This window comes from Miniopterus natalensis, chromosome 10, assembly GCF_054644295.1.
Source record: "Miniopterus natalensis isolate mMinNat1 chromosome 10, mMinNat1.hap1, whole genome shotgun sequence".
Classification (NCBI taxonomy): domain Eukaryota; kingdom Metazoa; phylum Chordata; class Mammalia; order Chiroptera; family Miniopteridae; genus Miniopterus; species Miniopterus natalensis.
The window spans coordinates 49,841,654-49,856,471 of NC_142090.1; the positions used below are offsets into that span (position 1 = coordinate 49,841,654).

General features: G+C 36.5%; 1 protein-coding gene across 1 annotated transcript in view; it reads right to left on the minus strand.

Moving 5' to 3' along the window:
• Positions 1–10,013: 10,013 nt before the first annotated feature.
• Positions 10,014–14,818, minus strand: part of SEMA3C (semaphorin 3C) — a 164,732-nt gene continuing 159,927 nt past the window's right edge. Inside the window, exon 18 of the mRNA XM_016199829.2 lies at positions 10,014–12,827. Coding sequence (XP_016055315.1) covers positions 12,420–12,827 — 408 coding nt within the window. The 3' untranslated portion in view covers positions 10,014–12,419. The remainder of the gene's footprint in view (positions 12,828–14,818) is intronic.

Below are 14,818 nucleotides of genomic sequence, written 5' to 3' on the forward strand. Positions count from 1 at the left end.
TTGATTTCAGAGAGAAGAAGGGAGAAGGAGAGATCGAAACATCATTTATGAGAGAGTCGTCATTGATCGGCTGCCTCCTGCATGTCCCCTGCTGGGGATTGTGCCTGCAACCCAGGCGTGTGCCCTGACGGGAAGTCGAACCTCGATCTCCTGGATCATAAGCCAATGCTCAGCCACTGAGCCATCACCAGCTGGATAGATTATCTCAATCTTGACAGTCAGGTGAGATTGATATTATCATAATGACCTTACACCTGATAAACTAGATAGTAGTAAGTAAGAAGGTAAAATCCAGACCTTTTGACTTCATGGCCTGAACGAGATGTTACCTAGTGTTCTCTAAATCATATTACAAAGGCTGCTCTATGTGAATATTCTTTAGCGAGACTCTCAATAATTAAATGTGGAAGATACTTAAAGTTTGGAGCTAGACTCTGTATTTCATGCTTTGCGGCCTTAAAAAAGTTATATAACTCAGGGCAGGTCTCTAGATGCATTGGACTCGGTTTTGTCATTTACAAAACAGATTAATACCATCTACTTCAGAAGACCTGGGAAGGAAGCAGATGTTATGTGTAATGTGCAAATATACAGGAAGGTTCACAGAAAAAGATCAATAAATGGTTATTTTTATGAGGATGGTAATAGTGGTAGTTCTAGCGGTGCTACAGCTGTTGGTGCTGTGGTTTGCCAAGCACAGCTCAGCTTCTCTGCCAGTGTAAATGCGGACATGGTTGCCATGCCTGGAGGGTGTTTGCCAGGACAGAGCCGACAGGAGGCTGTAGTATGGGGATATCGAAGAGCTTCATGGAAAAAGGTCACATTTGTAACAGTGCGGATGACAACTGACGTCCAGGATGAATAAATCTAAGCGCCAGGAGAGCCAGCTTCTCACAGTAACTCCAGTGTTACCAGGTGAATGGAGAATAATTCAATTTGAGGAAAGAAAGAGACTGCTACTGATTTGGGAAAATAAAAGTTTAGAGTTAAAAATGAAGGCCCAATAGGTGCATAACTTTCTAATGATCATCGGATTGGCTGTGGGCCAGTTGCAGGAAGAGCAGGAAACTGGAGGAATAAGAAAGATAAACTGTTACTGGAACTTCTGAATGAAGTAGAAGAGTGTTATAATAGCATGTAATGAGAGTGTAAACTGAACTAATTAATATCTTAATCATGTGGCAGAAATGTTATAAACATTACATATAAAAATGATTCCAACCCTTACAACAACCCTATAAGGTGAATAAAATTATTATCCTCATTTTTCAGATGAGGCACGCAACAGGTACAGAGGTACAGTCACTTCCCCAAGGCCCTCAGTAAGCAGGGGGCTTCTGGGAGTTTGTATTACAAAAATTATCCTGGAAAAACCATGGAGGTGGCTACACGGAGCCAGAGAACACATCAAAGATAAGATTAGAAATATTGTTACAAATATTAAAAATAAAATAATGATGGTTCCCAAACATTTCTTTCATTTTTTATTTTTATTTATTTATTTTTTAATCCTCACATGAAGACATTTTTTTTTTTTTCCATTGCTTTTCAGAGAGTGGGAGGGAGAGAGACAGAGACAGAGACAGAGACAGAGACAGAGAGGGAGAGAAACATAGACGTGAAAGAGGCACATTGATTGGCTGCCTCCCGCTCAAGCCCCAACCAGGGTCAAGGGTAGAGCCTGCAACAGAGGCACATGCCCGTGGCTGGAATCGAACCCAGGACCCCTCAGTCCGAGGGCCAATTCTCCAATCACTGAGCCAAAGCAGCCAGGGCCCAAACATTTCTTTAAATAAAACTGCAAGAACACAAACACAAATTGTCAGCTGATAAATTAAAATAAATTTTGACAATAAGGATGTGACACACATTCTTCAAAAAGTATTTGAATATTTGAATAGCAGCATTATAATAAATGTTTTTCATTCTCATCTAATTTTGTAAGCACTTTTGCTCATGCTTATTAGAAACAGCATTTTTGGTGAATCTTGTTTCCTTCTCTCAAGATTTATCTGCAGGTAATTTAATTAATGGAAGAAAAAGAAGCTCCATCTATCTCATTAGATAAATTTTCATTGAAGATTTTTCTTTTTATGCTTAGTAATTTTCAAAATTTGATATATATTTATGGTCTTTGGCCAAATTATGATAATTTATAATTTTAATTTAACCTGAAAGATAATATAAATACTTAAAGTCCGATGGTTATGATATATTTTAAATGAAAAGTGAATATACATATTTTTGTTGCAGAATTGTATGAAAGAAATCAGTTTTTAAAATATAAAACATTATATTATGATAAAATTTTGTAGAGCAAGTAGAATAGAAATATGAATATGAGAAATAGGAATAATATTAAATTTCCAAATGTTAAATAAGAGCTTGTTATTTATTAATTAAAAATATGGTAGTGGGTACAAAATTCTTATATTTTGATTCCATTGCTCTCATTTTATAAAGCAATAATAATAATATATTGTGGCATCTATAACATGTATATTAATAAATGTTTTATTTATTTCCTCACCATAAATATCCTGAGGATATTTTCTCCATTGAGAGTGGAAGGGAGAGAAAGAAAGAAAGAGAGAAACATTGATGTGACAGAGACATATTGATTGGTTGCCTCCCTCATGTGCCCTTGGCCCAAATCAAACCCAGGACCCTTCAGTCTGAGAGCCAATGCTCTAACCCCTGAGCCAAACCAGCTAGGGCTCAATAAAATATTTTAAAAAAACAAAAACACAAGAGACTAAAGGGTGAGAAGAAAGAAGTTGAATTACACAGTTGTGATATTCTTACATTGTTTTTAAAATTGTATAAACTTAGAAGGTAGACCATTTGTGGGTAGCCGCTGTGGCCTCAGGCACAGAGGAGCTGCCTGGGTAAGCTGCAGATGTGCTCCCCTGCTCCCTGGGAGATGTGGGTGAGCTGCTGTGGCCCCAGGCACAGTGCCTGGGTGAGCTGCAGATATGCTCCCTTGCTTCCGGGGAGATGTGGGTGAGCTGCTATGGCCCCAGGCACAGAGGAGCTGCCTGGGTGAGCTGCCGATGTGCTCTCCTGCTCCCTGACTCAGACCTTGAGGCACCAAGGCAATACTAATTTAGCTTACGGCCTTAAGTTCCAGAAAAGCTTATCAGGATGTTGGTCCTGGCCTGAAGGGTTAAAGGACAGTCAAGCCACATACCAAGCCAAGGACTCAATCCTCCCCGCAAGTTCCCATTAGAAGCCGAAACAAAGATAGGCACCAACGTCAGAGCTCCTGCAAGAGGCAGGGTGTTTACTCTGAGATAGCATTCAACGGCCTTGAAGGAACTACTCAACGGGTAGGAATGAGGAGCGGGGTGCTATTCAGCAAAATTAACAGTGTCTGTATAAATTGAGCTGGGAAAATAAACTCGGGGCTGGCAGCCGGCAACAGGCACGAGCTGCAGCCCTCCCGATCCCATCTTTTTTGTGTCTGTCTTTTCTTCATCCTCACCCCTTCCTCAAGACCGTTCGACTCTGCTGGCAGGCTCCGGCAACCATTATTACTTAAAGATAAATAATATAATCACTAGCAAAATCATCAACAATAGCACAAAAATATAGCTAAATGATAATGCATAAGAAAAATGGTATAGGAGATTAAAGATAGTGGCAGACTGAGTGGAAGCTACACTGACACTCTTCCAGGACCAAACTGGAATTACAACTAAAATATACAAAAACCATCCTGAATAATCAACTGCAACTGAAGACAAACTAGAGAGCACCCTCATAACCAAGGAGGAAAAGTGAAGACCGCACAGAGGCTGGTAGGAAGTGTGGAGGTGAAAGAGGGCTGTCTGGGCTCCCACAGGCTGCCGCTGAAGGTCTGGAGGGAGATCTCAGCTGTGGGGCTTCCCAATGAGGACTCTGGAGTCTAAACCAAAGGCTGGGCTTCCCAGCCAACAGCACCAAACTGAGAAAAGTGCCCACACAACATCTGGCTGTAAAAAACAGCAGGGTTCCTGTTTACCAGAGAGAGGCAGCTAGAAAGGCAGGCACCATCTTAAAGAGCCAATGCACAAAGTTTTGGGTGCAGACATGCACCTTGGGCTCCAGCAGAGGAAGGGAAGAGTGTACTGGAGCTGTGTGAGGAGAATCTAGGGTTGTAGCCTCTGGAGATAGAGCTCAGAGGGCTCTATCTAGATTATTGTGTCAAGTCATTTTCCCATACTGCAGAGGACATCTTTCACAGGTAGACATTTACCTTCCCAGCAGCTTTTGCCTGAGGGGAAAGCAATTGCTGCACTCTGCTAGAAAAACCTCTCACCGTAACCTGTGGAGTTTCTACAGCCTGAGGCTCCTTAAGAGTATGATAACAATCAGCCACGCCACCCAGTGGATTTTCTACACCTTGAGGCTCTTTAAGAGAATCAGATTAATCAGCTTATAGGTAGAGGCAGACCTCAGAGTGCTTTGAATCTTTGCCTGATCTGCTTCTGGACTTGGGCCTTCAAAAAGCAGACTTTGGTGTGCATCTTGGTCCTGTCCAAACACACCCAGACCCAACAGAGGGGGCCTTAAGCCATGGGTAGTTGATAGCTCCAAATAGGGTACTCAAGGCCAGTCACAAACAGCATTTGACATTGGCCTGCACCAGAGACAGTCCAAAAAGACAAAGTCCTAGCAGACCTACCTAATACACAGAAATAAACCCAAAAAGATAGCCAAAATAGGGAGACAAAAAAACAAGCCCCAAAAGAAAGAACAAGAGAAGTCTCCAGAAAAAGAGCTAAATGAAATAGAGATAAGCAATCTATCAGATATAGAATTCAGAATACTGATTGTAAGGATGCTCACCAGCATGAAAAAGATATAAAAATTATGAAAAATGACCAGTCAGAAAGGAAGAATGACATAGCAGAAATAAAGACTGCATTGGAAGGAATAAACAGCAGGTTAGAGGAAGCTGAGAATTGGATCAGCAAATTAGAAGACAGGGTAGAAAAAAATCACTCAATCAGAGATTCAAAAAGGAAAAAAAAACAATTAAAAAACAGGACAGTCTAAGGGAGCTGTGGGACAACATGAAATGTAACAATATTTGCATCATAGGAGTGTCAGAAGGGGTCAAAAGTAAGAAAAGTTTAGAGAATCTGTTTGAGGAAATAATGACAGAAAACTTCCCTAACCTGGTCAAGGAAAAAGTCACACAGGTTCAGGAGGCACAGAGAGTCCCAAGCAATAAGAACCCAAGGAGGCTCATGCCCAGACACATAATAATTCAAATGCCAAAAATTCAAGACAAAGGGAGAACCTTAAAGGCAGCTAGATGAAAGCAGTCTGTTACCTACAAAGGAGCTCCCATAAGGCTGTGATCTGACTTTTCATCAGAAACTCTACAGGCCAGAAGGGAATGGCATGAAAAAATTCAAGATAATGCAAAACAAGAATCTGAAACCAAGACTACTTTATCCAGCAAGGCTATCATTCAAAATAGATGGTGAAATAAAGAGCTTCCCAGATTAAAAAAAAAACACAAAAAAAAAGCTAAAGGAATTTATCACCACCAAAGCAGTATTGCAGTAAATGTTAAAGGGACTTCTGTAATTAGAAGAAGAAATAGAGAGAGAAACATAAGCATAAAGAAAAAAAGGGCAATAAATAAAGACCTATCAATAATAACCTTGAAGACTTTAAGGGAGAGACCAACAGCAATACAGTCATAGTCATGAACTTTAACACCCCACTGACTTCACTGGACAGATCTTCCAGACAAAAAGGCAACACAGAAAAAATGACTCTAAATAGCACACTAGAGTAGATGGATTTAATTGATATTTACAGAAAATTTCACCCCAAAGCTGCAGAATATACACTCCTTTCCAATGTACATGAGTCATTCTCAAAGATAGACCACATGTTAGGTCACAAAACAAGTATCTTCAAGTTCAAGAAGATTAAAATATCAAACATCTCAGATCACAAGGGCATGAAATTAGAAATCAACTACAGTAAAAACACTCAAAAACATTCAAACACATGGAGGTTAAATAGTATATTGTTAAACAATGAATGGGTTACCAATAAGATCAAGAAATAAATAAAACCTTCCTAGAAACAAATGAAAATGAACACACAACAACCCAAAATCTATGAGACACAGTGAAAGCAGTCCTAAGAGGGAAGTTCATAGCACTACAGACCTACCTCAAAAGGCAAAAAAGTTTTTTAGTAAACTATCTAACCCTACCACTTAAAGAATTAGAATGTTCCCCTGTGAAACCCTCTGGGCTGGGGCTTTTGTTTGCTGGGCTTTTTTCAATTACTGCTTCTATTTCATCAGTTGTTATTAGCCTATTCTGGTTTTCTGATTCTTCCTGATTCAGTTTTACATGATCTCACTCATATGTGGAATCTAATAAACAAAATAGACTGAGGAACAAAATAGATCCAGAGACATAGAAACATGGAACAGACTGAGGGATCTCAGTGGGAAGGTGGGGGTGGGGAGAGATTAATCAAAGAATTTATATGCATATATGCAAACCCAGGGACATAGACAATAGTTTGGTGAAGGCCTGGGGGGGGGGGGGGGCTGGGGGTTGGAGGGGATCAATGCGGGGGGGAGGGAGCTATCTGTAATGCTTTCAACAATAAAGATAAATTTTAAAAATTTTAAAAATATGAAAATAAAATAAAGAAAAATAGTATAGAAAAAATACAGAATTTATCCAACAAAAAGAAAATGAAATAAGGTAAACATGAAATAAATTGCATGATAAAAGAGCTAACATTAACTATAGTGATAATTACTTCAACTGTAAATTGACTAAACAACCAAATGAAAGATATATATTTTCAGTTAAAATTTAAGAAAAAAAAATAAAGAATACAACTATGTTTTTAAAAGATATATTTAAAATATAGCAAACATATAATTTGAGTAAAAGTGTGAAAAAAAAAAAGCATACTTTAGTGTGGCTGTATACCCACTAAATATGCTTTGACAAAAGTAATACCCCCCAAAATTATAATGTCAAGAAGATCAAGTTAGTTAAGAACAATATTAAGTGTATATGTACTTTTAAAACTTCTATACAGATGTGAGAAAACTTGGCATAAATAAGTAAATAAATAAGTGCAAGGCATAATTAGAGATGTTAACATTTTCTCAGGATTTGATAAAATGGACCAAAAAAAAGTGACAGTAAAAATATAAATGATTTTAAAAAACATTATGAACCAATATTCATAATCTAGTTAACAGTTACTGAATGTTACATTTAACAAATATACATGGAACATTTATTAGAATTGACTATAGATTTGGTACTAAAACATGTCTTAATAAATGCTGAAGGCCTGAAACCATTCAATTTATATCATCTGACCACCATGGTATTTAACTAGAAATTAATAGATATCTGATAACATATTTGGAAAAAAACTTAAGTATTTGGAAATTTATCGTCATACCTCTACATAAACCATGGAGCAAAAAATAAATAAGTAAAGCAAAACTTTTTTTAAATGTCACAATTCATATCACACTGGAAATTAAATCCTTTGCACCTACTTAAACACAGAATAAAAAATTTAAGTGTTAACTTTAGAAATGTGTTGGGACTACATAGCTTTTGAAAATTCTCTTATGGAGAACTTGAGTACCAAAGGGTGAAATGCACTGCTCAAGCTCACGGGAGATATCTAATGAATAATCTGTGCCTTCAGAGACCATGGCAATTAAGGGTGAATTGTGGGGAAAGGGTGGTGAGCACATAGGGGTTGTTAGTCTGATTTTTCTACATCACTTTTAGATTTGTGTATTGAGAAGCTTCAAGTTCCTGGAGGGGCAAAGCATGCACACTCACATGCACACAAACACACACACACTTCCTAGTAGTTTTAGGTAGTAGCAGGTGTCCTGCAGAATGGTGCAACAATAATTTCTATTCTACTAAGTGTGTTTGGATGTAGTGGAAAGTTCATCTTCTCTGAAAGGACTTTGCATCAGAAACAAGGGACAACTCCAGTATCACCTGTGAACTGATGACAATGTTTAAATAGAAAAGTGATGTTGCCATAGATGCCAATATAGATCTGTGACAGCAAATATCAGTTGAACTATTTTGATGCATTCTGAGGTAAAAGAGAGGGACAAGTGCTTAAATACATAGGACAAATAATTTTGCTGTCCTAATAGAAAAACTATAGCATACACTTATTGACCTTTTACTCTGTGTCAGGCACTTTAAGAATTCCATATATATTAATTTATAATTTTCACAACTACTACATGTGATAGACATTGTTATAATTCCATTAGGAACACAAAAATTCATCAAATATGAATGTAATGTTCCTAGAAGCTGGAATGGAAATTTAAAGCAGAAATAGAGATTCATATTGAAATCATAAAATTTGAATATAGCTATTTTGTAGGTTGGTGTGTGCATAATCTGTGGATATGACAGACAGCATATGTGTATGTAAAAACATCCTTAGAACTTCAGATTTTCCCAGGCTGATGCGGTTTGGGAAGCACTTCCTCAGTATTTTGTTTTCCATGGTTGCTTTTCCTCTCCATGGGTCAAGTTGACTCTCACCTTCAACCCACAATTTACAGTTGCCACATCACATCAGCTCAGAAGAAACTTCACAGGTCCAACTTCTCTGACGAGTGACTCTATTCTGATTGCAGCTCTGCTCTGAGCAGAGAAGGGGAGATAAATCCTCCCCCCCCCCGCCTCCACACACACAAACACAAATCAGTAAAAGAAAAAAAAATAAAACAAGAAGTTTAGCTTCCCCCTCCCCCCTACATAGAATTGTAGATATAGCATTTTAAAAGGACCTAAGCAAATAGGAAATTCCTTTCATCTCATTGTATCTTTCATGGGCCAAGGACCATTCATATATGTGTAACAAAAAATATCCAGAGAAACAATAGGAGTGACTTTTATTTTCATAATGATTCCATCATATGTCCATTTTGTCATGCAGAAATTATGATGTTTTCGATCTTATAAAATGTTTGGATGACATTTATAACATAAATAATTCAGAGGAAAGGAAAACACTTAGAATTTACCGCACTTTTGTTCTTGGGGATTGAGAGGTAACCTAACATAGAATAAACAGTTTTAATGTGTTTGTTATAATGTCATTCTTTAATAGCATTTTATGTAAGTAACACTCAAGCATGGCAACATAATAGCCCTGAGAAATACACAATTCAAACTGACTGGAAAGCATTATTTTACGAGGTGAACAGACAAATACATTAGTGAGTAGAGTGAAGATGACTGTTTTGTTGTTGTTGGAGCTAGTTCTTCCAATTCCAATCACCTGTGCACTATGAAAGAAACCTTGTGATGAAACCATAAACACTGAAATATACACCGGAGCCTCCTTAGGAAAAATATATTATTGGCGATTAATTTCACCAAAGAGCACATACATAGAATCTATAGCAATTGGTTTTGATTTGGCAGAGGGGATTGTATTCTTGTGGAAAAAAGTGATTGGATAAAAGGATGGTGTTATACATTAAGAAAAAAAATAAAAATTATTTCCACGACAGTCTTCCACAACTTTGTCATCACACATAAAATTCCATAGAGTTCTCAATGCCTCTTGTTAAGAAAACATTTTTACTTACTTAGTCTGCTTATTTCCTTGTCAAGACTTAAGATTTTTACAGGCTTAGCTATGCTTGAAAACAAAGCTTCAGTCTCTCTTGACTTTAGCTAGAAGAATAAATATAGGAAACTGTCATCTTTTTCTCAAAGTTTTTCTTCACTTAGAAAATATGAAGCTCCAGAAATGCATTAAAATTATAAGGTATATGTTAAAATTATTTTAAATTAAGGGTAAGTTGAAATATAAGCAAGGGAGATACTGAGAATGAAGCAATTAGAGAGTAGTGTAGAATCATGGGATTGATAGATTTGTTGAGATAACTTTTAATTTTTGTTGTTTCCTTTTTCTCCACTTCCATTATTGCAAGCCCCAAAATAGAAGAAATCTCAAAATCTAACTTTTGTCAGGCAAATGCTTTATTCAGTATCCAATTAAATATTAATTTACTAACTACATTTAGCTTATTTTCTTACACAGAGTGAACATTCACTGTAATGACAGTTTCATCATGCTAAAAATCTATTCACAAATCTACACTTTGAAAAAAGTGCTTTTCTAGGAAATGTTATATACAACACACATGGAAAACATATTAAGTCTTTGAATTGTCAAACTACACAAAATAAAACCAATCAACCACCAACATTCAGTATATGTTAACAATATTTTTGAAAAAGAAATTTTTCTTTACATTTGGGAGCTCTGTTCAAGGATTTCTATAATTTTAAAAGTAATAAAAGTATATACAATTTAATAATGTTAAAGTAAAAGGTATTAAATAGCACAAATAATATTACAAAACTAAACACTCTTATCATCTATCAGTTGAATTTATATGAAGCAAGAAGACCTGTGTAGTTTCCCCTGTCTTTTGACTCTACAACAATTGTACTTTCAACTCTGTACACAGAATAGCTTGACCATAAACACAGAAGATGGTTTTGGCTTTACACACTTTTCTATTTCTGCACATAGAGGAGAAATAAAGAGGTTTATTTACACTCTTTATGTAGGCAAATTATTTATATAATTTGCTTTAGAGACTACTTTAGAATCATACACATTTGCAACAATAGATTTAATTAATAGCTTTTCTTTTAAAATGAACATATTTATGTTCTGTTCAACTATTTTTACCCCCTTGAGGCCTCCTCTTATAATATAATTTACCACCACTTAGATAATTAATCATATTCTTAGATTCTAATGATCAGTGATTACATTCATTTTGACAATGATTTTTAGTTCTTGAAGTGTATATATTGCAGTGCTTCAAAAGGTGACATGTTTACCTTGATAACATTCTTCAGGGATTGCTAACCACAAATAAAACTTTTGTACTAAATTTTGATTAAGTGTATCATGCAATTTCTGTTTGTACCTGGAAACATGAAAATATCTTTAAAGGTAAATAAAATAAAAGAGCAACATTTTTGACTTTAAAAGAAATATGAAAGTACAAAGAAAATTTCCATGTTTCTTTCATCTAATTGTTATTTGGAGTAAAAAACTCAATATTAAATTATTCTAATAAAATGATTCAAACATACAACTAGAAGATAATTATTTTATTCATCACAAAACTTCCCACATTTGTATTTACATACCAGTGAACACAATGCATTAACATTCTTTCAAAAGAAAGTTATGTCTATTTTTGTTCAGACTAAGTGTGTTGTTGTTTTTTTCATTTCTCCACAAAATGAACACCTCTCCAGCACACACAAAAGATCATTAAAAATGAACTGGTTACTTAAAAATCAATATGATATCTAAGGTTGGTAAACCAAAAAAAAAAAGTTAATTATGGAATTAATTATTAAAGTTAAAACCTAGTCATGTTTTTTATAAACTTTTGCTAATAAAATTGCATTTTCTTCTTCAGTTTTTCTTATTATTCCACTTTGGTAGGTTTTGTGCCTCAAATACATGTTTGAAATTTCAAAAAGTGTTTCTTCTTATATTGTTTAACTTGCCACAGAGACTAAAAAATTAGAACTAAATAATCTATTAAAAAGTATTAGATTATAGTCTCTCAGTCTAGAATAACTTAAATGACTTCCAAAAAAAGTGCTTTTGTTTGGAAGACAGTAACATAAGAATATAAACTTAAATGCTATACTGACATAACTCAGATCAAAGACATTTATAGTGAGGGTCATTCATTTTATCTTCTGAAACGAGGGAACAAGAGTCCATGACAGATCTCAGCTACTGACAATTTTTACAAAATTGAAAGTAACCAACAACATATTTCTCTGGAAGCATATAAACTCCTTTTCTCTTTAGGAGCCACTTTTGTTTTTATGTAACTTTCAGATGCCCTCTTCTTTGTCGATTCTTCTCTTCTACATTTCTTTAGACGGCTACTCTGTCACATGCATTTATATTACTTTACTATGTAAAAGTTGTGGATTTGGTATTTGTTTGCATATATAAAATCGGTGACAATGAAAAATCCTTAAAGCAAGGAAGGAAGGTCACGGGGTTACGGCCCTCGTTCAACCAAGGGACGTAAGAATTCTAGCTTGACAACCACCGTAATGATTTGAAGAAAAGGTAAATAAAGACATAAATAAAATCTAGGTTAATTTAAATATTTATCTGCACCATGAGGACCATGACATGTCTACGGCTAGTCAGTACCCTACAAGAAAAGCATGCTGGTTGCGGGTCAGGTAACATTCACTGCAGGCCTGTGTAATCAACCTCGGGCATTGCCCACGGGTAAGAGCAAGATTCTTCGTTCCAAGTTGGATCACTGAAGACAGACTGGGGGAAGCAGGGCCCCAGGTAAGAAGACATTAGGACTCCGGCAGCTGGTTCCTCCTGTTCCTGCTCTTGCGGCTGTTGATGAGGGCCTTGAGCTTGCCGTAGTCCCCTCTCATCTTCGGGGCCTCCTCCAGCGGCTGCTGCCGCGTGTCCTTGCAGTACTGGTCGATCATCTGCATTTCCGAGTGGCTGAAGGCCCCCAGGATGTCCTTGGGGTGGAAGGGCAAAGCCCTCACAGAGCTGGCCCAGGTCCACGGGGACCATTTGTCTGTTACAACCGCTACCATTTCGGAATTTAACACTTTAAAGTTGATCTTGGCTACGGTCTGCTTGAAGCTGTTTTCCGTTGCGATGCAGTGATACAGTCCTTGGTCAGAGTCCTGGATGGAGCGGATCAGGAGTCCTTGGGAGGTGGCGATGATGCGCTCGTTCAGCTTGACCTGAAAGGCAGGCAGGAGAGTTCTGAGCACCCAACTCTGGCTCTTCTAAAAGCATATGGGCAACAGATACAGAATAAGGCCGATTTCCACACATTTGGCAAAAGGATGGAATACTAAGCAACGTCCTTCTTAGTGGACACAAATTTTAAGCCAGTCCCATTTCCTTCTTTCGCACAGGAGAGCTTATCTCAAGGGAACTGAATCTATTAAAGAGAGGGTGAAGTGATCACCCATATTGCCAAAAATAGCTTAAAGTGCATTGCTTTTGGATTGAAGCCGTTTCTTCACAGATAAGCCCAGAATTTTGGTTGCTTTTGGAATGTGACTCACAGTTAACATATAGAGCAAATGATATTCACACATAATTTAAAATATCTCTTTCATCCCGGAGTTCTCACCTTTTATTGTAACAAATTAAAACTTGTTAGTGAAAACGTGAAGCAACAATAAAAGGGATGGATTTCACCTGTTTCAATGAGTGAATAAATATTCTCCTAACTAAAAATTATATAAGCAGAGGCAGTTTTGAACATTGTCAAAGACTTTTTCCAATTATTCCCCACTAAAGAATCACTAAAAATAAAAGCTGCAATGTCATTGTCATATAGACTTGTAAGTGGTTTTACTTTCCAAGGAAAAGTAATAAAAAGCTATGTGGTTAATATATAATTATTCTATAGGCTTAAACTTAAAAAAACAAACTATCATTTGCTAGACATTAGATAAATGCTGGAAATCCACCGAACCTACAGGTCCAGCTACAGTATTATCAATAAACAGATTAAAAACCTAAGTGGTAAGAATTTCCTTGACATGTATACTCTGGAATAAGCTTTCACTGAGGAAAAAAGAAATTTGACCCAAAATAATATAAAGGAATGCATGTGAAGTGTTTTTCTAAATGGTACATTTCTGTGTAAATGTATATTTATTACTAATGGGGTCCAAATCAAAGAAAGGCTCTTTTAGATAAAAAGTTACCCACACACAAAAGCACAAAAAAGTATAGTGTTGAAACACAGACGAAAGAACAGAACTAGAAAAGAAAGAGCAGGAGGAAGTAAAGACTAAAGTAGGTAAAGCAACGTTTTGATGTTAATTTAATTTTTAAAGTTTAAATGTGCATCAGAAGTAGTTTAAATAATGTAGAAATACATTCAGAAATGAAAGAAAAGGAAGCTTTTTCTTTTTGTGCAAAATTGGGAAAAACTTTGGAGGTCAATTTGACAATATTTATATAATATGTATGTAATATATATATAGTATTTTGTGCAGAAATTTTATTTCCAATAATTTGTTTAGGAGATATATTCTTACAAGTATACAGATTTTGTTTGCATAATGTTTTTAAGAGGAAAAACAAGAAAAAAAACAAAAACAAATAGTAGCTTTAGCCCTGAGCAGTTGAGCATCGACCTAGGATCCAGGAGATCGCAGTTTGATTCCCGCTCAGGGCACATGCCCTGTGTTCGGGCTCGATCCCCAACAGGGGGCCTGCAGGAGGCAGCCGATCAGTGACTCCCTCATCATTAATGTTTCTCTCTCTCTCTCTCTCTCTCTCTCTGAAATCAATATATATTTTAAAAAACTAAAACAAACAAAAAAAACCTTAAAGTACATTCATACAATGGAGAACTATGCAACCAAGAAAAATGAGATAGCTCCATATATACTGATATTAAATAGTGTGTGTGTTTGGGGGGAATAGAAAAATGATGGAGAATATTTGGAGGAATATATAATGATTGAATATTTCATTTTGGGAGCCTTATACTTTGGGAAGTGGGAATAAGTTTTGTGGGTTTTTTTAATCCTTACCCAACGCTATTTTTTCCCTGCTTTTCAGAGAGAGTGTGTGGGGGGGAGAGAGACATCGATATGAGAGAGACACATGGATGGTTGCCTCCCACATGCGCCCCAACTGGGGCTAGGGATTGAGCCTGCAACTGAGGTGCGTGCCCTTGGCTGGAATCAAACCCAGGACCCTTCAG